General features: G+C 38.4%; 1 protein-coding gene across 1 annotated transcript; it reads left to right on the forward strand.

The window, feature by feature from the left end:
• Positions 1–426: 426 nt before the first annotated feature.
• LOC139721694 (DIS3-like exonuclease 1) lies at positions 427–27,405 on the forward strand. The gene is made up of 26 exons (XM_071633024.1): positions 427–614; positions 1,362–1,495; positions 2,650–2,801; positions 3,390–3,471; positions 4,792–4,939; positions 5,707–5,842; positions 7,302–7,361; positions 7,776–7,864; positions 8,741–8,858; positions 9,423–9,512; positions 10,638–10,791; positions 11,583–11,731; positions 13,599–13,697; positions 14,901–15,105; positions 15,759–15,847; positions 16,877–17,033; positions 17,786–17,881; positions 18,976–19,061; positions 19,860–20,014; positions 20,747–20,808; positions 21,592–21,702; positions 23,019–23,161; positions 24,575–24,663; positions 25,094–25,176; positions 25,910–26,047; positions 26,825–27,405. The coding sequence occupies exons 1-26, from the start codon at positions 470–472 to the stop codon at positions 27,011–27,013; spliced, it is 3,159 nt and encodes a 1,052-aa protein (XP_071489125.1). The 5' UTR covers positions 427–469; the 3' UTR covers positions 27,014–27,405.
• The last annotated feature ends 283 nt before the right edge of the window (positions 27,406–27,688 follow it).

The following is a 27,688-nucleotide window of genomic DNA, read 5'->3' on the forward strand; positions in this document are numbered from 1 at the left end:
CCTAGAATGATGTGTCATGCCCCGTCATGCTTGCCAAATAAAGTGAGCATTTTGAGTAGACCTCTGGCCTCTAGTTGTACTTGCACACTCTAGTTTGATTCTTGTAGTTATGAACAGGTGTATTTGTAACCGCACCAGCGACCCCGCCCTGGGGTTAGTGTATTAATTGGTTATTATTGTTATAGGGCGCATAGTCTAGAATTCTAGAGAGAACTTTTTGCTGAACTAGTTACCAGGTGCAGGTGAGGTAAAATATTTATCTTTTTCTTTTCTTTTCTTTTTAAAATTAATTGGCTTGCTTGTCACTTTTAGAAATGCAGAAAATGTTTGTTCGTGCTGATCGACAGTCCACCTGAGATTGAGAACTCTGGGAATGAAAAGATCTTAAGTATTTCAGTTGTTATTGCTTGTCTTTGCCAGGATCCAGGACCTTATTGCCCAGTTGGAAAGATTCAAAATGTTGGAATGAATGACTGAGCGAGCCAGCATGTTGAAGACAGAGAAGGTCTTGCAGCTGAAGAACAAGCAAGGGAGGCCCATGCGGGTGGTGAGGGAGCACTACCTACGGAAAGACGTGCCTTGTAACAGTGAATTCTGTCAGCATTGCCCCCCATGTGAGTGTTTCAATCATACGTCAATTTAAAGAGTTGCTACATTTCAATTTTTCCCTTGTTTAGAATTTATCACAGAACAGAACAAGAAACTTTACAAATTTACTGGTATGTCATCGTGCATCATTCAACATTGGTACTTAAAATTAGACTATTAAAACCCTTTGCCCACCATGAACTTGCTAGAGCTGGAAAATGTTGGACTGTTTAGTTTCTTTACTGACTGTATTTCATAATTGGTATGTCAACTTGACATTGATTCCACTCTGCAGAGCAATTACGTAGTTTCCCAGTCAAGCTCTTGTAATGAATTCCAGTGAAACAGCCCAGAGATCTGCTAAAAACGTCATGTTAATGCAAGCCGCCCATAATTCGACCACAACGCCGGCCAAAATTTGACTGCCTTCTACATGTAGAAACCTTGTATGCTTTTGCGCACGGTCGAATCTTGGCATGGTAGGTCAAACCTTGGTGCGGATGTCGATATATAAAGGATGCCTGCGGGGCCTCATTTCATAAAAGATGTTAACATTGCAATTTTTCGCAGAATAACAACTTCTTGTAACAGCAGCCAATCAGGCAAGGGGATTCTTGTTATTAGCATGCCACTTGCCATTGCAGCAGGAATTGCTATCATGTCAACTTTCTAAAGTATGAAATGGAGCTCTGATCTATAGTTTGTGCTTCTTTAGACCGTCCCTTAAACACACTGTGAAATGCTTGGTATTCATTTCTTTTGCTCTGTGACAGCACCCAAAAGCAAACTAGGAAGATGCTACAACCACTACCTTGTTCCAGATGGCAGGACGTCCCGTGACTTCCTAGATATTCTAGAGCTGCCAGAGCTAGGAGGGATTGTGATCCTGGACACTGTTCTACACTTTGTAAGCATCTCTCTCCCTGGTACATGTGTCAATACAGCTGGTATAGTTTCTCACTTCAGTTTTCTATATCTGTATTATGATGTGACCCCGCATCACAAAACCAACAAAAAGTCACCAGACATGGATTTTTAGTGGAGAGCAAATTTTGAAAGAGCAGCCTTCTAAGCTTTGTAATGATGTACATGTATAACTCCTATTAAAACTGTCTTACTTTTGGAAAGAAAGCACAAACTCTGGAAAAGTGTGTACTGAGAAAAGAGGCTCCGAAGTATAGGGTCTATTCATACAATCGCTTAATCTGACCATGAGCCATGCTGTGTGCAATGAATAGGACAAAAAATAGGATGTGAAACTTCTTAGCAACAACAATGAAGGGATTATCAAATTTAGCTGAACTTGATCATGCTCTATCAATACATTCTGTTAATGACGTATATAAACTTTCAAAGCAGTAGAATCATCCTTTCAAAAGTTATTAGAGTTGAAAGTGAAAAGTGTGGAAAGGGTTTTTAAGAAATGAAAAGGGGACTCCATGACTAATTGAGACACACCTAATCACACTATTCTACGAAAAAAAAAAATGCTGTAAAAAAACTACTGAAAACAATATCCTGTTCTTTTCCTGATCCCAAACTTCAGTGTAATGAAGAAGAAGACTTGCTCTTTCAGAAAACATGGAAAACTCAAGCTTGACTGGGTTGACCCATTTTATCTATTTTGAGCCCTTACAAAAAATCAGTGTGTGCAACTTTTTGGTTGGTTTTGTGATACACAGTCGCATACCCTTCAAGGGTGGGGGGGGGGGGGGGGGTTCTTCAGTCTTCCCTGTGCTGTCTCGGTGTCTGTGGTTAGTGAAATAGGTTAATGGAATTATTGAAGAGTCAGACAGAATGTATTGTCACATGGAGAGTTTTGTCAGCAATTATTTTTTGTTTTTTGTTTTCAATACGGAAAGTCTGGTGCAGGGAATTACTGGGCTTCTATATGTTTTATGGTAACATGTCTGTCTGGAACATTTGTGATATTATTAGGCATTATTTTCTTTTAATTCAAGGATATTAAGAAATTATGTGATGTTAAAAAAAAAGAACGTAAAGTGTAACTTTTAGGATTGACTAAGATAGCAAGAGTGTCCTTCACTTTCTGTAAACAAGGTCAAGCACAATGGGAGCCGGCGCTTGCTGAACAGACTGCGTGGCAGAGTCAACGACAATTCAGGATCTTGTGTGGTATTTGCCAATGAGTTTTGCCTCGGTGCCTTCAGTGCCAGAGAATCGGAGGAGAGCGAAGAACAGTGGCAAACTAGGTATGGAAACGAGTCTTTATTGACTGTCTCATTCTTTCCATGCAATCTCTTCTTTCAAATAACAAATCCACTACAGTGGTCATGCTTTAACCAGCAGGATGGCCTAGTCATCTCATATTTTTGACCAGCCTGCTAAAGGTTTTAGCTAGCTTTCAGCAAACATTCATGTCTAAAAGTCCTGTCAAATTTTACCCTGCATGCTTGAATTTCATCAGAGAATGGACTTCATGAATTTCCAGAATTATTACTTGTGTCTGAAAGCAGACTAATAAAGGCACAAAATCAGGGATATATATCTCATACAAGTACCAGCGTTGCATCCCAACACTAAGAATAAATGCAGTGTATCTAATTTTTTCATGTTATAATATGATCTGTATACAGTGTAATAAACACAACAACGATGAGACAAAATATGCTCTTCCTCGTTCTTCAATGCATTTTGTAGCTGTAGAGTAATTCATCATCAAGATAGCTGCTTATTTACCCGGTACAGATTTACTATGATTTATGGCATCATCTCTGGTCTCAAATTTGCTTTGCATCTATCAAAATAATTTTCACCTTTTTTTTTTTTTTGTATTGCAGACTCGTCTATGATGCTGCAGTGTGGTACTATCACCATCTGGATGAGCAGATACCAATTATCGTTCTCACCAGTGATCAATCAGTAAGTTACATGTGTGGTGACAAGCATATTAAAATATAGCAACACCCTTTGGAGGAGTACTATAGGTCTCAAAGGCCACTAATGCCAATGCCTGCCAAACTCAAAAGTCATTGTTATCAATCAAAGGACATCTGTGTTGATTAGGTCCCTTTCTAGACTGACATACACCAATGCTGCACACTGGCACTGGTCCAACAGTCCCTGACCTGTAAAAATCACTGTCAGACAAGTAACTTTTTCAGGAATGGACTAGTAAAACAGGGCAAAGTTGGGTACCTGCTGGTCCAACAGACAAGTCGGACCAGTAGAAAAAAAAAATGGGTTAGTGTACAGACCTGCATACACATACAGTATTTACCATCTGTTTTGTGAGTAGGTAGGTGTTTAAAGTCTCTCTCTATCTGTCTCAATATAAGTAAAATATCTCTACATCACATGTTGAATTGTTTTACAGAAAAGCATTTCATATGTTATTTGCATACATGTTTCCTTGCATAGTATCATTTATGTTTGCTGATTGAATTATTAAAGGGGAAGGCTAGTAACTGATCAGTGGGAATCAGTGGAAATGCTGAGAGATGATTGTTCCAATCCTTATGGGATTCATTCAAGAATTCATTGTATATCTATTGTTGTGTGAAAATGATTTGCTTCAGAATGGTCTCATATTCAAGTAATGTGCAGTTTAATGCTTCCAGGTTAGCGTCCCTGGTCAGTGACGGAGCATTAATCTGCACATTAGTTGAATATGAGACCGTTCTGAAGCAAATCATTTTCACACAACAATAGATATACAATGAACTCTTGAATGAATCCCATAAGGATTGGAACAATCATCTACCAGCATTTCCACTGATTCCCACTGATCAGTTACTAGCCTTCCCCTTTAAGTACTTTTTGTTTTTCTTGTGCCTTTGTCTAATCCTGCATTATTTTGCAGTGAAATATAGTGTCAAGCTGTCTAGCAACATTTACAACAATTTTATAGAGGATCTTTAAAAAAGAAAGAAAAGAATTTTGACAAAAGGAATTCCAAAGTAAATTTTGTGTTTGAATTCAAGGTGTGCATGTCTTCGTTGCAAATACACGTTTGACATTTTTTCTACACTTGAGCTATAAGTGCATTGCATAAAGGGTTGCTGCAAATTACCATGGCAACCAGACATATATCCTGAAAGCTCAGTTAATGTTGCAGCCAATTGCACTTTACTGAAGTGTCATGGTGATCTTTTACTAAACATACATTAACCTGATGCCTGCTAATGTCTTACACCTGACGCATTTATATGATGTTCTTACCATTTGTGATCTCCAAACCAGGTACTAGAGAAGTGCGGCAGCAAGACCATGAATGTTCATGTGATGTCAATGGAGCAGTACTTGAATCTGTTCTGGCCAGATGTTACACAGGCCCAGGATATCTTGGAGTCTGTAAAGGCTTCCCTGATTGCGGCGGCCGAGAGTGAAGGTGACCGCACTGATTGAGATAAAATGGTGGATCTCCACTCCTTATTAAAGTCAAGTTGCATGTTTATGAAAGACATGTAAAATAAGAGCAACGGGAACAGTGACAGTTGCATCAAAAATTGGTTTTCCACATAATCAGCAGACTATGTCCCGTGTTTTTTAAAGATGAGTTTGATAATGATAATAATTGTGATTTATGTAATGCATAATGATTAATCAATTCCTTGTGCACTTCATATGTAAGTGGTAGAAGTCATGGAGGTATATAACAGCCCTAAAGAGACTACTATTGTAGAGATGAGGAAGTCTTAAAATACATTTCTTACAAGTGTTGCTAAGGTAGTAACAAAGGAAAATTCTACTAACATTCTACATTTGTAAAAACAGGTGGGTCTTGTGCAACAGATCTCATTTACAGTTATATGAGTTACATTTCATGTTGGTTTACCTTTGAAAGTTACTGATACATTATGCTAGTATTGATTTATTGTGAAGATTGTTGTCAGATATATTACATGAATAGATATATAATGATGAACTGTTGGCATTTTCATTAACATTATGGAAATTCATATTGTTGAGCCAAAGGAAAGAAATGGTTGCTACAGGTATCATGAATGTTGTTAGTAATGCAATTGCTATTATATCATCACTGTTGTTTTTATCACCATGAAGAGGTGTTGTAACTGGCATCAAAATGCTGCTGCCATTTCTAATGGCAATCCGGATTACTATATGTATGAATTTCATCTTGTGTGCACCTTCCAGATGGAAGTAAGGAGTATGTGGACCATGTGAACAGCGAGAAGCTGATGGTGGGCACAAAGTCTGGACGCTTCATCGAGGGCACCCTTCGGGTCAGCAAGCATCACTCCCAGCAAGAAGCCTTCTTGCAGAGAAAAGAGTAGGTTTTATGATCATGGTAATAATGGATCCTTATCAAATGATTGGCTGAGAGCTATCACATGACCAGTCTTTTATTTTGCCCAAAGTCTCAAATTCACTTTTCACCAGTTGTCAGATCACATATGACCATTGCTAGCTACCACTCGTCTATGTTTAGCTGCATCGTCTGCATGTTACAAATGCATTGCAGTTGTTTGTGTGTTACGCTTCAGTTAGCTTGGAGGTGGATACATTTGAAATGTTGTATTAGTGCAGAATGCTAGGAAGATTTGAATCAGCAAAACAACAGTGGCTTTCAGTGACAACACTGGGAAGGCTTAAGTGTGTCTGTGAGGCAACACATTCCTGTGTCCTCTGTCAGCAGAGTGCAAAAAGACCAGTTGGCTGTTGCCTATTTCGTCACCAACACAAACTGCTGTCTACTTGAACGAGGCAAACAATGTTATTTAACATCAAGCATCATTGGCTACAGTTGGCTCACTATGTTTCTAATTATTTCCTATGATGCAAAGAAATACAAGGAGTGAAATTTACAGTCAACTATCATATTACAGTGAAATCATCTTTACTTATGGATCTGTTCCCAACTCAAGTTACTGTCTACTTTTTCAGGCTACAGAAATAAGGAGAAAGTAGTCATGTAACAGGAGAGAAGTCTTGTGCTGATTCTAAAAAAGATGGTCATGTCACTGACAAGTCGGCATAGTAAAACCAAAGAGGTGGCCATACAACACGTAGGACACAGCTGGCACCATGTTGTTAAAAGTGGGGGGCAGTTAGTATTTCTCGTGCAACTTCCGGGATTCATCAGCTAACAAGCAAAAAAAGCCTTACCCGCCCTCCCAATTCAAGGTTTGGTTGGCTGGCAAATAAAATCGCTCTGGTACACTTTGCAATTGGCAAAAGCTAACCCCACACTCTGTTTTTTTCTGGTGCCAATTCCGGGGTTAAAAAAAAAAAAAAGGTGGGGGGGGGGCCCAAAGTGGTTACACCCTATGTATACCTGTGTACAAAAAAAAGAAAGGCAGGTTCTGCCGGCCCTGTAGGAGGCTTAATATCATAAACAATGTGGTTATATGATCACAGAGAAAGCATACATGTGTAATAAGATGCAGGAAATTGTCATTGTACCATTAACTAATGCTAAAAATAGGCTCAGTGATGGCAAGGAGGTGGTTACATGACTAAGAAGGGAGTGATCTTTCAACAAAACAGTCAGTACTTTGTGGAAGTGTCTGGATAGTCACACGAGTAAAGGGTAGGCTCAGCGAAAGTGGATGGAAATGGTCATGTGACAGACCATAGAGCTCAGCTGAAGGAAGTAGTTGAGTGACTAGGTAGTAGGCTCAGTGACGCTGCTGAAACGGTCAAGTATCTCATTGTATATATGCTTTTGTGATCGTTGTAAGGTGATCATGTAACCATTATTGATATTTTTTTTTTCTTCTCAACACCAGATCTGTCTCCACAGATGTTCAGATGCATTCTGACATTCTGATATCAGGCATTAAAAACAGGTGGGTGCTTATTCCAGAGTGATGTGACTTACATGCAATATCCATATATGACTCTTCAACATGAAAGAACAATTACAGGTTGCAGAACAACAAGAGTTTTTTTTTTCTTCTTTGCCTTGCTGTAATTAAATAACTTGCTGTTTGTGACCTGTAAGCTCCACCATGATATTCATTTGCTCAAACTTACCTCAAAAATAGGAAACTCAGACATCCATCTGATTCACATAATTTAGAGAATATCACATTCATAGTCCAGTTAAAGTGATTTGTTTGTTTGACCAGACACATCGTAGACACAACAAGTCAATTGCAAACACCATAGTGACATGCCCAGTGAAAGCCAGAAAGTGAACCTTACGTTTCAGAACTCTGCCATATTTGTCCTGATACCATGTCAACTCTCTTGCCTTGCAGGAATCGAGCAGTGCACGGGGACTCTGTCGTGGTGGAACTGCTGCCCCGGGAACAGTGGACCGGTAGAATAGTTGCTCTGAAATCCGGAGGTACACGCTCCCTTTCACTCTTCTGTCGAGATAGATTCAGACTAAAAATAGCCTCAGTGTAAGCCTAAAATAAACGACCTAGTGGATATATATGTAAATGATATCAAATTGATGGTGCAATGCAAGACTTCATATATACAAATTAAATGTTGAATTGAGATTTTGAAAAGAAAATTGAAAGAGACCTAAAAAGGAGTCATTTTTTTTTTCCTTCCAAATGCCTCCTGTTAGTTTGATTTTGCAGTGGTATGAATCTAAAATATGCTCGTATTCAATCATGTTCGTGTGGGTACAATATCATGATTCTCTTTGGTAATAGTCTTCATCAGGGCATCATAGCTAAATAAAATGTTATGTTTTGCACAGACCTGGGGCCCGTTTCATAAAACTTGTCATCAGTGACAAGTTGTCATAGATGTGACACGCTATTGAAATCCTTGCATCTGATTGGTTGAGAGCAAATTTGTCATAGAAATGTGGCAGTTGTCACTGATGACAAGTTTTATGAAACGGGCCCCTGGTTGTGTCACAGAATCCTACACTCGGACATGACTAGGGTCAGTTTATTTTCCCCCGTACTTCTCACTGATCTATGTCAAATCAATGGTTCCTTCTTTTTTTCGGGGGGGGGGGGGGGGGGGGGGGGAGAGACAGAATGCCCATGGCAACCATTTGAGTGCCATAGCTGATAACAAGAAAATTACCACGTAAGTGCAGCTCTCTCTGTGTGTATGGAATTCAAGCTAGGCTGCATTCTCATATGCTGCATCACTGATATCTTTGTCATTTGCAATGGACCTCCAATAGGTGATGTTCAGTTTTAATCTAGCCTAATGTGTTATTTTTTATTTCTTTTTTGTATCTCCCACCCCCAAGATGAATCCCAGGAAGAGAAGGGGGATGTCTACCCCTGCGGTAGAGTGATTGGAATACTGGAGAGAAATTGGCGCGATTACGTCGCAACATTTCCAGAACAGAATGGGGTCAGTAATCGGTCCTTGATGTGATTCAGTTAATCTTGACATCTTGATTAGTACAGTGTAAAAGGCAAGCAATTTATTGTCTCTACCTACTTTCCTTATGATATGCTGTTTTGGTTTTTTTCATTCATTTTAAGATTAAACTTTAATGTGTAACTTTGATGGATGTACTTAGGGAAAAATTAAGCCATCTTGAAAATGTGATTTAAAAAAAAAAAAAAAGGAGCATCTTTCTATCCCTTATCGTAGCTGCAAACTATTAGTAAACTGTAGTAATTATTAATAATTACAGCATGTGACTATACTGATTTAGCCTTGAAAAATTGTGCATATTAGGATTTTTTTTTTTTATAGTGAATATCCTATGTGCTTGATCTGCCAAACAGCCCACTGTTCGTAATTTTCATTAGAATGATTTAATAGTGAGTTTTATACAGGCATGTTGGCAGCTACATGTATCCCTTAATATGATGAAATGAACGTAGCAAAATGGGCAAGCTATTTACTCCGACCAATTTAATACTCACTGAATGTTTTGACCATCATTCTGCACACTACTAATAGACTGACAACCAAAGAGGAGGCAAGGTTCTGGTCATCCCATGGGACTACCGGATCCCAAAGATTCGCATCAGCACAAGACAGGCTGAGACCCTCAGAAACCACAGGTAATTTCCAGCCCGTCAGCACGCTGGGTGAGACCCACGATGGTGATAATGATGTGATGCTGCATGTCTCAACCATGCTGACCATTCTAGATGGATGAGGTCATGTCTGAGTCCATGGTTAACATCATTCTTTGTCTTCATATGTGTGGAGAAAAAAAAAATATATACAAATCAATATAGGCTGAGGTGCAATCAAGCTTGATTCTGTATACATGTACCTCTCTCTGAGTGGATTCTATCTAGTTGCATACTTGATCGTGACCAGTGGTGGATTCAGAGGGGGGCGCACCGGGCGCGTGCCCCTCTTTATTTTTTGTTAAAACATAAGAAATAAGAAGGAAAAAAAATGGGGGGGGGGGGACTTGTGCGCCTCCCTTTGATATTGTTAAGGTGCTTCCCCTTTACAAAATTCCTGGATCCGCCCCTGGTGACTGTTAAGATTATAAGACTTTCACTGTGGTACGTGAATGTTTCACAGTTAGAAATCAGTACGCACAAAGACTCCTAGAACTGGTAAATGATTTTCAACACCCTATATAATTCAAAACTACCTGTAATGATACTATAGCACCGCCGCGGCGCCACATTTTCAAAAGTTGGGGGGGGGGGGGGACCCACTTCCAGATTTCATGAGCTAACAAGCAAAAAAAAAAAGGCCTTCAGGGCAACTTTTGGTGCCACTTCTGGGTTTCTTCAGCTAACAAGCAAGCAAAAAAAGGTATTCAGCGCAAAAACAAAGGCCTTACCAAGCTCAAAGGTTTCATTCTATTTTTTTTTTCTTTACTGCCACTTCCGGGGTCAAAAAAGTGGGGGGCCGAAGTGGTGACACCCTATATATTCCTATGTATGGGTGCACAGGTGTAGGAAACCCTGGTTCATCACCTCGATTAGCACCAGACTGACTTGTACAAATATGAGAGAATATGAGAGTGACAGGAAACAACATGAATTAGCTTCTGATACGTCCAGCAAAAAAACAAACAAACAAAACAAACAAAAAAACAAAAACAAAAACAAAAACCAAACAAAAACCAAATGTCTTTATGAAAATAAAACAAATTTGTTTATCCAATGAAGATGTGTAGAGCATCACTAGTTTTTATTCTGTTTTTCGTTCCCTTTCAGGATTTTGGTGAGAATAGACAACTGGCCAGCAGACTCACAGTACCCAAATGGCCATTTTGTTCGAGCCCTTGGCCCCATTGGTCAACTGGAGACAGAAGTGGCAGCCATTTTGATTGAGAATCGTATCTCTGTGGGCCCTTTCTCAGAGGGAATTGTAAGTAGATTTTGGGCCGATGCTGAGGCCTTCTGTAGCCCATCCAAGATATCTATGACTCATTGTTATGCTGTAGAATATGAATGCATAAAATAAGACACATACGCGCAAATATATCTGATTCATTTTTTTTTCTTTGCGAAGTTTTGTGTACTTCAAAGTTAATTTAGTAGTCACCAGAAACATTCAATTGCTCTTTTACAAGCCATTTTCAGTGTCCACCACATATCTTTTGAAGATGGCATTTGAATATAGATTTTTTTTAAAAAATTTATTTCAGTTTTTATCACATACCCTCTTGGTGTTCAGCAGTAGGGAAAGACATTACATAGTGAAATTCCTCTGGTTAGCTCTGCAACTTGAAGTTGTCTGTAAAAAGATTACTGTAAAAGGAGGAATGTTCACGTGCATTTCAATTTCGCAAGTTTCGCAAATTGAAATGCATGTGAAATTTCTTGTCTACACTACATGCATTGAATGTTAGAGGCAACTCGCGAAAATTGCATGCCGTGAAAAAGGCCGTCGGCTCCAATTCACGAAAATGTCATGCCGTGAAAATAACATGTTTTACAGTAATGTACCCATTCAGACAACTGGTCCAAATTGACAATATTTGATCAGTCCTCGCATCATGTGCATTCCTCATCAGCATTTCTATTCTCCCCCCCCCCCCCCCTGAAAATAAAAGAAGCTACCTCACTATATGCCTCCACCATTTTGTGATGCCAGAGATATCATTCATTACCCCCGTGCTGTTTGCTTCATCAATATTCATCAAATGATTTACCCAGATGAAGGAGATGCCAACCAACTCCCCGGAGTCCCCGTGGCAGATGTCGGCTGAGGAGGTTGCCAGGCGACGGGATCTCCGCCACTCCCACCTCGTCTTCAGCATCGACCCCAAGGGATGCGAGGATGTGGACGACACTCTGTCAATCAGGTAGCCAAGCCTCATATAGCCATCTTTGTCAGACAGCAATAGTTGGTAAAAAACAAACAAACAAACAAACAAACAGTGTCATTTTTCACCTTGTGACAGTTTGGGTTTCCTGGGCCCTGTTGCTTTAAACAAAACTTTCTTCCTGAGAAATCTCATGTTAGTTATTCACAGAGTTTTTCTTTTGTGAAAATGAATGGCTGAATTATTCTAGCCTGAGTTTTCAGTTTTTACTAGAGTTTTTTCTCAGGTAAGAAGTTTTATGCAACAGGCCACAAGTGCTTTTTGTGTAAGCCTGAAATCTAAAGGGATTGTATATTTTCGGATGGGATGGGACTTAAGGTTTCCAACTTTTTTTTATGCCTCCGCAACGAAGTGGCCGGAGGCATTATGTTTTCGGGTCGTCCGTCCGTCCGTACGTACGTACGTCCGTACGTCCGTCCGTCCGTCCCGCTTTGTTTTTGTCGATATCTCAAGAACCGTGTGGTGGTTTTACATCAAACTTGGTGTGAGGGTATATCCTTGGGGGATAATACTTTATGTGGATTTTAGGGTCACAGGGTCAAAGGTCAATGGTAACAGGTTATTTTGTGAAAAAAAAAATTGAAATTTCATGTTTTTCTCCATATCTCGCAAATGGTTCAAGGTATCTTCATGGAACTTAGTATATATGCTTGTACCGATGGGCAGTGATTATCTAGGGAAGTTGGGGGTCATGGGTCAAAGGTCAGTGGGTCAAAGGTCAAGGTCAACTCCTCAAAATATCACTACTTTCCTTAAAATGCAATATGCCTGAAGGTTTTTTTTTTAAAACTTGATGTATGGCATGTATTACCCAATATACATTTTTGGGGAAGTTTCTTGCCAAAAGGTCAAAGGTCAAAAGGTCAAAGGTCAAGTGAAAGTGCTAAATTGCACTTTTTCCTCCATATCTCGAAAGTAACTCAAGGTATCATCATGAAACTTACATATTTATGCATGTTCAACCTAACAGTGATTCTCTTTGGAACTGTGAGGTCAAAGGTCAAAGGCCAGGTTTAGATAATGCTATTTTCCCATTTGATACTGAAATTATACTTTTTCTCAATACCTTGAAAATTACTCAATGCATAAACTTATAAAAGGGTCAAAAGTCAAGTAAAAATCATCAGTTCCCCAAATACCTGCACTCTGACATTTTAATCATTCATCCAGTTGAACCTAGTTCTAGGAAAGTGAACATTCAGCACATTTGTGTCAAACCTGTCATTTTAATATTTTGCCAATTGTGTGAAACTGTCATCACACATTGTCAAGACATTGTACTATAGACCTATTAGGAGAACCATGCATTATGGCGGAGGCATATCAGTAGCCGTAGCGATATATCTAGTTATGATCATTTTTTTGAGGTAATGATAACCTTTTATGAAATATGAAAGAGCATATATAATTCAAAGAGGAATTCAAAGTTTATTTGATGAAAATTGATGTTGAAATGGCTTTGATATCCAAAACAGAGTGATCCTAATAGAAGGTGGTACCCACCTTCTATTAGGATCCCTTTGTTTTACTTTGTTTTTGGATATCCCAATCATTTCAAAACTGATTTTCATCAAATAGAATTTGCATTTCTTGTTGAATTGTATGCTCTTTAATATTTCATAAAGTGGTTTCTAAGTATCGCACAAAAAAGATAAATAAAAGCTGAATCTTCATCTCAACAAATGCTATACCATCCCTTTAAACATATAATGCATAGAGTCTTATTTCAAAGTATTAACAGAATAAAAGTGATCTTTTTTCTCTCTGTCTCTCTATTATGATGGCTTCGCATAAAGCATTTCTTTTTATGTTAATATGTATCTTCCATTGGTCATTATCATTCCAGAGAACTGGACAATGACCACATTGAACTGGGTGTGCACATTGCAGATGTGTCCTACTTTGTGCACCAGGGGTCACTAACTGACCAGGAGGCAAGGCAGAGGTGAGTGGTCTCATAAAAAATATGATATCTTTTTTTTTTATATATCCCTCATCACCAAAAGTGTCCAAAGATCATGCCCTCTGTCCGTGTATATTCTTATCTTTCTTTCTCATAAATCACCAAGGTACTGCTAAGATATCTTGCAACTTCCAACTTAAAATATGGAGTTTGACAAGCTATGCATATCTGATCAGAAATATGTGACACCTTTATGGTGAAAATACACATTTTTCTTTTCACTTTTAACCTGTTGAGGATGAGTCCCGAGTATACTCTGGCAGGTGTCTATGGGAAATGCGTGTTGTAGCAAAATCAGTCTGTCCTCATCGGGTTAAATGAGAAAACCAACTTTCTTCAAAAAAATTCTGACAGCACAACATTCAGAGGCCTTTGGAAAAATGATGGGTTTTATCAAGTCCATATTTCACAGTGATCATTCAAAATTGATACAAATATTAACGGTGTAATTTCATAATCTTGAATTCTTGTGAGATCTATCTTTTTATTTATAAGTCTAGAGGTTAAAAGAATGATTTCAAGGATAGCATATACTGAAGGAGGAGTTATGACAGAGTCACTTGTAAATGAACATTGATTTTAATAAACATATGTGACCCATCACCATGAAAATCTGATATCGAATTGGCTTGAATCGGCTTGCTGATTTGGAAATCAAAATTCTTCTAACTATACACTTTGCAATGGTAATTATCTTGTCCTGCGTTATTCCTTTAAAGTCTTCCCTAGAAACATTCAGAGGACAGACTACCAGCTGAACACAGTTAAAAAAAAAAATGGCTGTGAACTTTTTGATGTTATCAATGTGCAAGAGATTTACAGACATTCCAGTGCATTAGGTCAGTACAAATATCACCATGGCAACATGCTTCTCAGAAGCCCAAGAGGTTTATGTTCCCAATCATCACAGAACTCCATAGAAACATGTGATAGATCAGGTATTATTAAATTATTATTATTATCATTTTGTAGATATGGTATGATTTCTCATTTCTCCCAATCACCTTATTTCACAAAGTTCATGGCTTCTAAGACTGTGATTTATCAGGATAAACAAAAATAGTCTCTTTAATGATAGTTGAAATGAGAACTTTATACATATTATAGTTATTCATTGATTTGATTGATGCGTGATTTGCATTTTTGGGTGATTTTCAAATTTTCTTTGCAACTTTTGCCAAGTAGAGCAACCACAGTGTATCTTGCTGACAGACGCTACGACATGCTACCAGCAATCCTCAGCGCAGATCTCTGTTCCCTAGTCGGCGGAGTTGACCGCTATGCGGTCAGTGTCCTCTGGGTGCTCAAGCAGTCCAACTACGAGGTGGTCAAGGAGAAAGTCTGGTACGGCCGGACAATCATTCGCTCAGCATACAAGATGTTCTATGAGGTGATATACGAGAACCAGTCCTTCAAAATTACACAGAACACATGCTTTGATGACCCAAAAGGAAATCAATTGCTATCCATTAGCTCATTTTGTATATACAATTGTAGATGTCTTGTGTTATGTCTGTAATATTTTTATTCTAACCTTGTATCTTGTGACATTTTCATCTGTTATTGCCTTGAACTTATGTAATGGATTGATAGGAAACCAATATGCCCTAATTATAGTTATTACCTTTGGTAGTGTTATACACAGTCATGATTACAACAATAAGATTGGTTATGGTGAAAGGATGATGGTAATGTCAATAACAGTATTACAAAATGCTAATCATAACAAGGAACATCCATGTAGGGAACCGTACTTGCTTGCCATTGTATTAATCCCTTCCCCCACACCCCCACCTCCCATAATTGACAGATGAGGTCATCTGAGGAATATTGGTTTGGAAGGATTTTTTGTGGGCGTGCCCAAGTGATCTGAAGAAAAATAGAAGAAAAAATCGTTAAGAATATATGGAATGTTTCTAGATATTCGTTTCACCGCAAAAGTGATGTTGAGGGTATCATAAATGAACACAAATCAACATGCACTTGGATTTCAGGGGCCCTTTAATGAGTGGAGCTACCCGATGTGCTCTTTTTCCTTGACAGGCCGCCCAGATGTTGCATGATGGGAAGGAACTCTCTCCAGATGATATCCCTGAACTGAAAGGGATGGATGAAGTGACCAAGAACTTGGAGTGAGAATGAGCTGAATGTTGTTGTTGTTGTTGTTGTTGTGTTTTTTTTTTTTTGGGGGGGGGGGATGCCATGGTTAAAGGGATGATATAGTATTGGTGGAGATGAGGATTCGGCTTTTAACTTTTTGCGAGATACCAAGAAACCACTATTGAAATAATACAGGGCATACCATTCTAAGAGAAATTCTAAGTTTATTAGATGAAAATCGGTTTAAGATTGGCTGTGACATTAAAAAAAAAGAGTAAAACAAAGCTATCCTAATAAAAGGTGGGTCCCACCTTTTATTATGATTGCTCTGTTTTGGATATCTCAGCCATTGCAAAACCAATTTTCATCAAATAAATGTTGAATCCCTCTTTGAATTACATGCTCTTTCATATTTCACAGGAGGTTTCTTATTATCTCACCCAAAAGTGTTAGAAACCTGAAGTTAGGTCTAACCCAAACTGTACGGTCCCTTTAATTCTAAATGATATGAACCAATGGTGTGTTATAGGCTGTGTTGTGGAAATCTGTGACCATAATTCTTTTGACATTGCTTCATTAAAAGCACACTAAGTTAAGCTTGGATGGGACTGCTCACTTCCTTATTATGTTTTTTGTCCCTTGTCCTCCACATTTTCTTCCTCATTTCTTTCTTTTGCTGCTTCTTTATCTTCTTTGTCTTCTTCTTTTTATTCCTCCTCTTCTTCTTCTTCTTTTTCTTCTGGTTATTGTAATTATTAGTTTGTCATAATTGTTATCATCATTACTTTTATTATTATCGTTGCCATCATCATCATCATTATCATCATCATCATCATCATCATCATCATCATCAATAGAAGTAGTAGTATTATTATCACACTGTTAACTTCCCCTATCAATTCTGGGGTAATAATAATACGAAGTGAATTATCTTGATTTCTATGATGACTATCATTATTTATCATTGTTTCTTACTTTCTATGTGATTGGAGGATGTCTAAGTGTATGATGTTGTGATATATAAAATTACTGACTCTGGTTCAAAATTCTGTCCCACCCAGACTGGAGAGATTGAAATGGGCGATCGACAATCTGATGGCAATAGCCAGGCATCTCAAGGCACGTAGGGAGGTTGGGGGTGCCATCCAGCTTGATGGTACTGAGGTCAAAGTTGAACTGAACGAAGAACAGGAAATTGAGAACTTGGTGCCAAAGCAGGTATGTTGTGACGTAGTCTACATGATATGATCCACTCTGTTATTCTCTATTTAATGTGTTACAGATGACAAGAAACCTTTGAAATGTGTGAGGCATACAGTTGAGTGCCCTGATTTGACCAAAAGATAGGAATTTGAAAAAAAAAAAAAAAAAAAAAAGATAAGGGGGTGGGGCAGTCAAGTCATAGCCATCATTTGTGTTGCATTGTCAGCAGTTAAGTGAAATCTTGTCTCGTATGATGCAAGTGACCAACGGTCAAAGTTCCTTGACCCACAATGTGCCCAGAGAGATGTAAAATGAAAGATCAAGAATTACATAATCACCACTATTGATATCAATTTCACCTTTGCTCTGCCAAAGTTGAGGAGCAATGCTTGTAACGTACATTATGTTCATTCCTGTACACAATGCAATCTACACAGTACAATATGCACCACGATTGTGCGCTGATTTGCACAAAGTGCATACCAAGCACACGGGCACCTGTAAAGTATACATACAGTTCTGTAGATGTGGTTATTAGCTATTAAAGCCTAAATATCAGGTGACAATTGCTAGTCCACTTTTCACTACACCTTTAGATCGCCTTAAACACTGGTGGAACATGCAACCTCTTTTGGACTGAACAACTATTAAACAGCCATTCTATATCTAATCCCGTTGATCAAACATGGTAGTGCTATGAGCTAAAGATCTAGTAAATATTGACAGATTTGTGTTGCCAATTTCTCGTCTCTCGGTTTTGAAACTAGACAATGGAGATCCATGAGACGATAGCGGAGTGCATGATATTTGCCAACCACTGGGTGGCCAGGAAGATTGCACAGGTCTTCCCTGATGCTGCATTGGTAAGAACTAACTGTACATGGCACAATAAGAATTCTTGTTACTGCACAAACTCATACTTTTTTTACTTGTTTTTTGTTTTTGTTGTTGTTTTTATTAAAGTCCCATTGGATTAATGTATAAGACAACAATATAATCTGGTATTGCCATACACACAAACAAAACTACAGAATCTGATTATTAGCTTGACATAGCAAGAAACGCTACAAACAAAAATCCCATCTTTGTTTTTTATACTCTTGTCACACACACACACACACACATACACACATTAAAAAAAATAAAGATAATGAGAACCAATGGAAAAACACACGCAAAAACAATTGAGCAAACATTTCCATAAATTGCAAATTTTGAGATGTAGGAGCAATGATGAATAGAATACATGTATGCTCCATTTTGATAAACAAATATATTTCCTGCAAGTCAAAATATTTTGATCCGGATTATTAGTAAATTCTTTTTATTTTAATTTTTTGTTTCGAAGGAAGGCATTTTTCTTTTCAGTCTAGAGGAAGGGGAGAGGCCTTTATTTGTCCTTAGTTTCACAGTGTTACTAGAACCATGTATGCTGGGTTGGCTAGATGGCATAGGAACTTAAAATTCCACTTTATGTTAAAGTTGACTTGGGTAAACAGATTTAAATGTAAATCAGAATGGTACAGGTTTCACCATAGTGGACACAACATTTACTAGTCGTATGTAGATTTAATGTTTCACATGTTTCCAGGGTATAGTGAAATTGACTGCAATCATATGTGCTGATTGGCTGAGGAGGATGAAGTTTGATGGAACTGCTACAATTCTGTTTGTCTAAGATTACTCAGTTCAATAAAGCCAATTTGAAAATGGTGTGGAATGTGCACCCTTAAAGAAAGATAAAGTTTAACTACAATGAAATGCATTACCTTAAATCTACCAGCATAATCTTAGCTTCGATCGCTCTTTGAGTCCATGCTTTATGTGATGTGATGAATTTCCCAATAGTGCACCTTTTGTTTTCTTGCAGTTTCCTGCTCCTGGCCCTTCCCCATAATTATGTCTAATTTTTGTGTTCCGGTTCTTTTTATGTATGTTGTTCCTGCTCCTGCTTTAGCTCAGACGCCATCCCCTTCCCAGACAGGACCAGTTTCAGGACCTGATTGGCTGTGCCAAGTCCAAGGGCTTCGCTGTAGATACCAGGTACTGCAATATATCATCACTGGGGTGATAAGACCTTGTATCTGCAATTTTTGGTGAAAATGACTTTTTTGGATTATTGGTCAAATAATGGGTTAAGTGATGTCCTGTCCAAATCCCCACTGTCTTACTCCAAAAATGAAGCCACCACAGCATGCCAAAGGAAAGGCTATCCCATTCGCCACAGTGCTTTGACCGCCATGTTTTTTGGCTCTCCTGAACATTGGACATTTTGTAGATACAAGATCTTATCGCCCCAGCGATGATATGCTTGGTTGGGAACAATCTTTTTATTTTTCTGTCTCACATAGCTTACTGAACAAAAACTTTGCATTTCGCCATTTTCAACACGTGCAAGGAATGAATATCACATACAGACAAAGGAGTACAGCAAAGCAAAACAAAGCAAAGCAAAGTACACCCTAGTGAGCAAATAAAAACAGCAGCAATCAAGAAAGTGTCACTGAAATAAGACATCCCTTATCATATTCATTTTTTCACCAGATCATGACTGCCTGCTCTGTGGCCTGACATTATTTGACTATTGATAAATACCTTTGATATTGTTTTCTGCACACATTAAAGAGTATGTGGAACAGTTGAGCATCAAATGTCATCTGATGTTTCAGTGAGATTTTCTTGGTTTATAGTATACAATGGTATATTAATGTGATTTTGGTTTGTGTGCAGATGTCATATCAAAATTTTTTGCTTAGAAAATGTAATTTCAAGATCTTGTCTGTGTATGCTTTAACACTTAATTATTTTGTTTTAATTGCTCGCATTCCTCCTGTATTCCAGCTCCAACAAGAAGCTTGCAGAATCCTTGGATAAATGTGTGGATGTCAAAGATCCCACATTCAACCGCATCCTGCGTTCCCTAGCAACCAAGGCCATGTCCAATGCCCTCTACTTCTCCACCGGCAGCGAAGACGTCAACCAGTTCTTCCACTATGGTGGGTTTGTGTGCTGAACCTGGGAGAGAGTATCAAGGATATCATTGGAAGGAGTTAGTGGAAGATCACCTTCTCAAATAATTTTGAATAGTATTTGATTTCTGCTACCCAAATTGCAGTGAGGAATGGTTGGTTTGATTCAGTATCTGACACTTATTATCCTTCGGCATTTTCATGGAACAAAAATATAAACTGCTTGTTATAATAATAATGTAAATAATAATAGTAATGATGATGATGATGATGATGATGATGATGATAGTAATAATTGCATTTATATGGCACTCTATAGGGGTGTTTCTAAGTGCACTGGTGCTATTCATACAAGAAGACTAGAAACATAATAGCATTAGGACAATGCAAAACCAAAATAGCAGTAACAAAAAGCAGAAGAAGAAGAAAAAACCCCAAAACAATACAAGTGATACAGTGATACAATAATTGATAACTGACTGTGTGCGCCTCCAGAAAAAAACAAAATTACAACTGATAAAACGGATGAGTTTTGAGAAGACTTATTATTATGATTTTTTAGAAGAATTATAAGTTATTAACTGTTCTTCGGAATATTGCAACTGGCATGGACAGAATAGCGCATATCAACATATTTTCTTATGCCTCAGCAGTCTAGCTTATCATTATTTTTCTTCTTTTTTATCTTGTTTCAGTTGTTAGAAATGCAATGATGTATGAAAATTTTGTTCGATGTGGTTTCCGTTCCTCTTGTTTCAGGGTTGGCATTGGATCGTTACACTCACTTCACTTCCCCCATACGCAGATACGCTGATGTGATTGTAAGACCCTAGCGTGTATTCCGTTGACATAATGCATTATGTAAATCATTGATCATATATTGTACTCAAAATTATTGTATATTTCACATTTATCTTCTTCATTAATATTTGGTTATAATACATGAAGTTGGGGTTTTTTTTTTTAAATCCACATAAATACAAGCCCTGCTTTCAAATAGATTTCTCATTTCTAACTCTCTTTTTTTCTGATGATTTTGTTTACATATCTTGTATTTTGTGTGATAACTTGGTATCTTTTGTTATATACTGGTGTTAGAAATGTTGTAACATGAATGTCACTTTATATATATATATATATCACTCTGTTGCTCACTTAACAGTTATGTAAGCATGATGTTATATTTTGTTGATTGGAAATATATATTTGTTGAATTGAACTGATTTAAATTGAATTGTCCTCAGCTCTAGTGGGGATCTCAATTAAACAAAGACTTTTGGGGTCTTTTTAAACTCTATGGTGCCAGAATATATTTCTTTGCTGTCTCTACTTCAATTCATCCAACAAACCAAATTTCAGCACCATGCTGTATTATTTTCTTTTTGGTTGCTTTTCACCATTTAGCATTTTTGTTTTGCTATTGTGTATTTTCATCCTTAATACTTTTTTTTTTTGGTATAAACATATTTTTGACAGAAATATTTCTCTTTTGAGTTTTAATTGAAACTACAGACTGCCAAAGTGAAATAAGATTAAGATATAGCTGAATGTAATGGGTTTGTGGCTAAAATTGCTGTCCATTCATAACTTTGCTTCCCTTGAAGGTTCACCGGCTCCTCCTAGCTGCTGTTGAAAAGGTATCAGAAGAGGACACTTTGTTGTCTAGCAACCAAGAGCTGCAGATGTTGTGTGGTCATCTCAACAGACAGAACAGAGTAGGTACACAGAAATATCTGACCTTTGATCTTGATGGTTCACTGATATAGAAACAAAATTTAAACAATCTATTATGGGAGCAGCCTCTTTTGAAATCTTTCCCAGTATCTATGTTTATTGCAATGTGTTGGAAAATAGCAAGTGTGGGATTGGATTGAATTCCCTTTTGGAGTGGAACATGGTGCCTTGTCTTTTGTATTCCCTTAAATGCTAGCCTGCTGCCCCGGGCGGTATTTTCCATAGCAATAAAGCCCTTCGTAGCTCAATAACAGATAAGGGCAGCTTGGTAAATACCGCCCAGTATTTTTTGGATGATTTGCATCAAGATCACAACGCAGATAATATGCATTAACAGTTACAAGTTCAAAGGAAACATTTCGCATTGGCTCTCTGAAGCGCCTGTCAACAGTACCAAGCGTGACCTACTCTTTGTTAAAGCGCATATATTTGTAAGTCATATTTGGACCCTGTGCACCTGACTGACAGGCCAGTGGGCGGGGACAATGAACCTCATTAGAACCAGCGGCAGTGCCAAAGTTGCCTTGTCCTTTTTCTGTTGGCTTATGCGGACACTGAACACAAGAGGGCGACATAAAAGGCTGATACGGACACCAAGAAAGTACAAGAGCCTTGTCTATTTAAATGCTAGCGGCATCCCAGATTGGCCTCTAAAGCACAATTGTTCCTCCTTTTCATGAGACATTGCAGCTGCAGAGAAATGCTGTGTTTTTCACCTGCTGAACTCTGAAATTTAAATTTGAGAGGTGTAAGAACATGGCCTTAGTACCCTAGAGGAAGTTCTTGTTCGTTGAAAAAATTGCCCAATGTTGAGAATTATTAATTTTCAATATCTGTGCCTGACCATGCCTGTTGTATTAGTAGCCAGTTTGATTGATAGCAACCATGCATATCATTTGGCGTGTGCACGTTTCCTTTATTTACCACTGTCAGCAAACATCTTTGTCGCATGCTTTCAGTCAGTATCACCTTGCGTATTGGTAATATCCCCGAGAAATCTGAGCATGTAGGGTTGCTCTCATTCAGAGATAGTGAACTAAAAAGTTCAGTCCTCAAACACCTAAAATTGCAGCCACCTTGATCTAAAGCTAGTCATCTAGCATTATTGATTGCATTCAATTGTGTTGTTCTGTACAATTTTCGATGTTTGGTATCGCTTTTCGAACTTGTAGAGGCACGCATGTTCGTGTAGGCGTATCAATACAACAAACTACAAAGTCAGAAACTTAATTTTTGTGTACAGACACACTTTAAGGAGAGTTCAGAGTTCAAAGTTTATGACCTTCCTTTGTGGCAGGCGGCCCAGAATGCCCAGCGGGACTCGCAGGAACTGTTCCAGGCCCTGTTCTTTCAGGATAAGGATCCCAGCCATGAGGCCTGCATTGTGGATGCTGTCATACAGAACCTTAGAGCAAACGGCTTCCTAGTCTTCATTCCCAGGTACTGAAGTTTGTGGCTGCAAGGCTGCTGATTTACCTGTGCTTTTACAATGCTTATCATAGTTTTTTTCTGAGTAAAAATAGAAATCATGTTTGTTTGTTTTTTAATAAAAACTATGTTTTTCTCCTTTCAAACTTCATAAAACTGCTCAGTATGTGCATTTTACCATTTCGAAACTAAAGTGTGATTTTTTGCTTTCAAGATATGTTTGGGTTTGATGATGTTGTAGTTGTTGTTTTACTATGAATAAATATGTGCTTTGATTCACAGAGGTTGGTAGCTTAGTGTTTGCTGTGACTAGTGGCAATGGTAGAAATGGCCCACTCTGAGATTGTTTATGTCGAATCTTATTTGTTAACAAAAAATTGTGTTCAAAGCTTAACCCAAACGTCGAGGGGAGGGGGCAGAATCTGCCCCCCCCCCCCTCGACATTTCGCGCTATAATTCTATAATGCGAGAAGGCCTCATCACAAGGCTTCTTGACTTTCTTTGTTCAAGTCTCGCGCAACTTTTGAGACCAAATTTACAATGTCCGCGCATTCTTTTTCGAAGCCACGCCCATTTTTGTAACGGCATGTCGCCCCAAAATGGGCACAATTTTGTGCTTATGTGTACATTTCCTATGGAAAGCAGTGCTCTGTCATGAAAGTCATAAAAACCTGATTATTTTTACAATTAATCACTTTCATTGATTAATTTTATGCTAATTATAGTAAAAAGTGGTTAGTGACAATTTCCAATAAAAAACAAAGAAAAAACAAAAATTCAAAAACAAAGAAATATATAAGAAATTCTGAAAAACAATGAAATACATAAAAATTGAAATGACTTTTGGAAGTTTTTGTGATGTACAATTGTTGAATATGCTAAAACAGATTTACAGACCAAAAATTAAACTCTCAATGCTTTTAATTAGGCTAAAATATGATCTTGAGCTTAATTTGCATAATTAATTAAAATTAGAAATTGATTGTTTCAAACAATCTCATGACACAATCTTATAGATTATTACGTGGGTGTCGCGCTTGCCAAATTTCGTTGCGATCACACCACTGATGGTCGAGATCATGGGGGGGGGGGGGGGGGGCGGAATCCGCCCCCCCCCCCCCCCCCCCCCCCCCCCCCCCTCCGGTTTTAGCAAAGCCTGGCCTGATTAGGGTTAGATGGGAACAAAGGATGCTGTCACAATAAATGTACTTCAAACACACTGATGTTGAGATCCAGATAAACCTGTAATCTTGTTATTTAAAACTACACGCAGGATTGTGTTAGGTGTGATATCACCCATCTAAATGAGCGATAACTCAAGTAACCCGAATGATTTGCATCATGTTCTAAGTTTTCTCTTTCAATACAATTGCATGAATAGTCAAGTAAAAACTGATGTTAGATGTATTTTTGTCTTCCCTCAAGGTACGGCATCAAGGGAGCAGTGTACCTACGAGACAAGGAAGGCCTCGTGTGTGACAGCTCATTGCCCATGAAACCGAGATGGATGAAAGGTGATAATTTATTTGGTATTGTTGTGTGCCAGCACAACATCCAGTTATCCATAGGCATCAGAATGATATGACTTTTACCTCTTCCTGGTTTTGTAAATGTGTTTCTAGTTCAAATTTGTTTGGTGCTGACTTGATTATGATGACATAGTGATTGGTTGTGATGACATAAACTACATACTAATCATATGTGTAGTTTTGTTTTCATCTCAGGTCACAGAAGAGAAATGAAATATGTTTCTTTCATTCGTGCAGATTGTCATTTTGGGCAATTATAAAACAGGTGCCTGTTCTCTTTCCAGGTCTGCTTATGAATCTTTTGCTGTGAACACCATCATAAAAAGTGTTGATATGTTATGTTTTCGTGGATGTTAGATGCTGTAACAGAAACAGCAACAGCTCATGCATTTCTTTTGTTCCTACTGCCACTCAGGTTCTCTGGCAAGGTCTGAACACTCCGTTGCTGTGCAAGCTGCTGGAAGCCAAGCTGTTTTCAGACTCTTTGATCATGTGACGGTAAGAGGACGTTTGAATCTCTTAAATGTTGTTGCATGCATTTGTGTGCTTATCAATGTATTATTCTGCTTGCATGTTTATTTGTGTTCCTTGTGGGCATTTTTGAAGGGGCAGTAAATGATGAAATTGAATTGTCATTTCTGAAAGCTGTACTGTGGAAAGTCATAAAATAACAAAAATCAGATTCTTCTCAACTTTTTTTTTTTTAATCGAACGTATTTGCATTAATTGTCTCTAAATTGTAGAAAAACAGTGACAATGTATTTTATTCCAATGTAAAACAGGAACCAGTCACAAATCAAAATAGCAACCAAACACTGACCTCTTACCAAGTTTGCCGGAAACATTGTGTTTTTGTGTTCATGTGTTTATCTACCCATTTACTTGTCTGAATTCTCTTAAGTGTATCCGGGCAATTACCCCCAGAGGGCAATCCATATCACAGAACAGTTCACATTGCCTCTGTCCTGCTCTCAACAGATTGCTGTGGCAATGTATCATTCCAGTCTCTACATCAGTGGTGCATTGACACGGATATCATGATTTTTTTGGTCAGTAAAACAAACCAACTGTGTACTTTTAACTCTCAACCAATCAGATAGGAGGGGTATCTATGATTTGAATGTACGTTTTTTTCCCTCATTTGTCATATCATTATATTGATGTGAGAAAACTTGACTCAGATTTGATTTAGATGTTGCATATGATATGTAATCGTTCCCTCCTGGACTAGGTTGGCGTTTCAATCCAAACATCGCGGGCCCACCCCCACACCCTTCGGCTGGAACTTCTAGCAAATTGTCCATTTCACCAAGGCACTGGCCCAGCGGGGACAGAAGAGGGCAGTACACTGCAGACAAATATTGTACAGGTGAGAGAATCTGTTTACGTTTTTCACAATGTTTACACATAACTCTCGTCACCAAGCTGCCCTAATGAAGTCGCAGACTTCAAAGCAGAGATGAGATAAATTTTGGGAACTGAATTAGTACTTCGATGTACCAAAATTTTGTTTTGTTGTAACAGCAATTCCTTGCATTTGCTTGAATAATTAAAAGTTTGATATCTTCAGCACATCCTTTCAAAAATTTCAAAGCCTTTGAATGGTGGAAATACAAATCTTCTCATATTTTCAAAAATAGTGAGCATATGGTTATGGTTTGTGAATTGATATACCCTGGTATGTCACATTCCACTTACACTATTGTTCATGGGCAAATACAGGCAAGTGCCATTACCACTAAGTCCTTGGAAACAGCAGTTTTCTTTCATTATATCAAAATTTAGTCTTGGCTAAACAATAAATTATATGAAAATATGTTGATGATAATTTTAAGACCTGAATTTTTACTTCATTGCATCAAGATTTTTGTTTTGTTGTATCAAAATTTTCGGTATAGCCATGTACATTATAACTTGGCACCGTTTCATGAAAGTTGTCCGCCCTGACAATTACCATAATAACATTCAGTGACCAGAGCTTCTCAGCAAATAAAAACAAAAGATGTCATGGAAATTGTCAGAGGCAGACAACTTGCCAGGGTTGGCAACTTTCATGAAACAATGCCCTGGAATGAACTGTAATAGTATGATGTTTTAGAATGAAGTTCTTGCGATTCAAAGCTGTCCTTGGGTTTTTGCCATACAGGAGGTGAGACAGTGGAGTGAAGACAGCCCCCTCAACTCCCTGGTTACCCTCAAGGATGACGTGGAGGTCCTGGGGTCCAGCCTCAAGACCCTGAAGCGGCAGTACGGCCAGTCGAGCGAGGGTGCCAGTCTCTACCACATGCTGCAGCGATTTAGGACAATGGATCTCCAGGCAGATGGAGACCTATGACCTATGGCTATGACTGACCCCCAGCCGGGCTTACTGTGAAGATAGGGCATGAAAGGACCTATGATGATGGAATGTGATTCAGGACGATTCAGAACAATCGATATCCAGGCAGATGGTCACCTATGACCTATGGCTGGCCCCCAGCCCAGCTTACTATGAGGAGAGGGCACGAGAGGACTTATGATGATGAAATGTGGATCACTTTGTTAAGCCCCTCTGTTTTTCTTTGTATTTTTTCTTTCTCTTTTTAATACTCAAACTGCATGTGCAGACTATCTTTAAATGGCAAAAAAGGTCTCTCACTCTCAGTTTAATTGTCCTCAAAAAGCACCCTATACATATACATATGTGACCCGCTACAACAAAAGGATCCTAAAGTCGCTGACGGCTGAGCCGAGAAAATCGAGTTTGAAGTCTCATCATCAAAATTGGTCAAAACAATCAAATTTCTGTTTTTGGCATAATTTTGTAGTCTAATGTTTTGTCTATCATCTGCGGAAATTTCAAAGCTAAATGATCAAAGGAAAGGCAAGAAATCAGAGTTTTTCTTGGCCGTGATTTTCAGACTTTCAACGTAACAGAAACGTGTCCGAAGATTTGGATTAAACGCCCCAGCTAGACTTCGCCCCTAGCAACGAGGGAGTGATCTTATTGGTCAGTGCGTGGCATCTTGAT

The sequence above is a fragment of the Diadema antillarum genome, unplaced genomic scaffold, assembly GCF_040938485.1.
Source record: "Diadema antillarum isolate AM-2024a unplaced genomic scaffold, OU_Dant_1.0 scf00000147, whole genome shotgun sequence".
Taxonomy (NCBI): Eukaryota; Metazoa; Echinodermata; class Echinoidea; order Diadematoida; family Diadematidae; genus Diadema; species Diadema antillarum.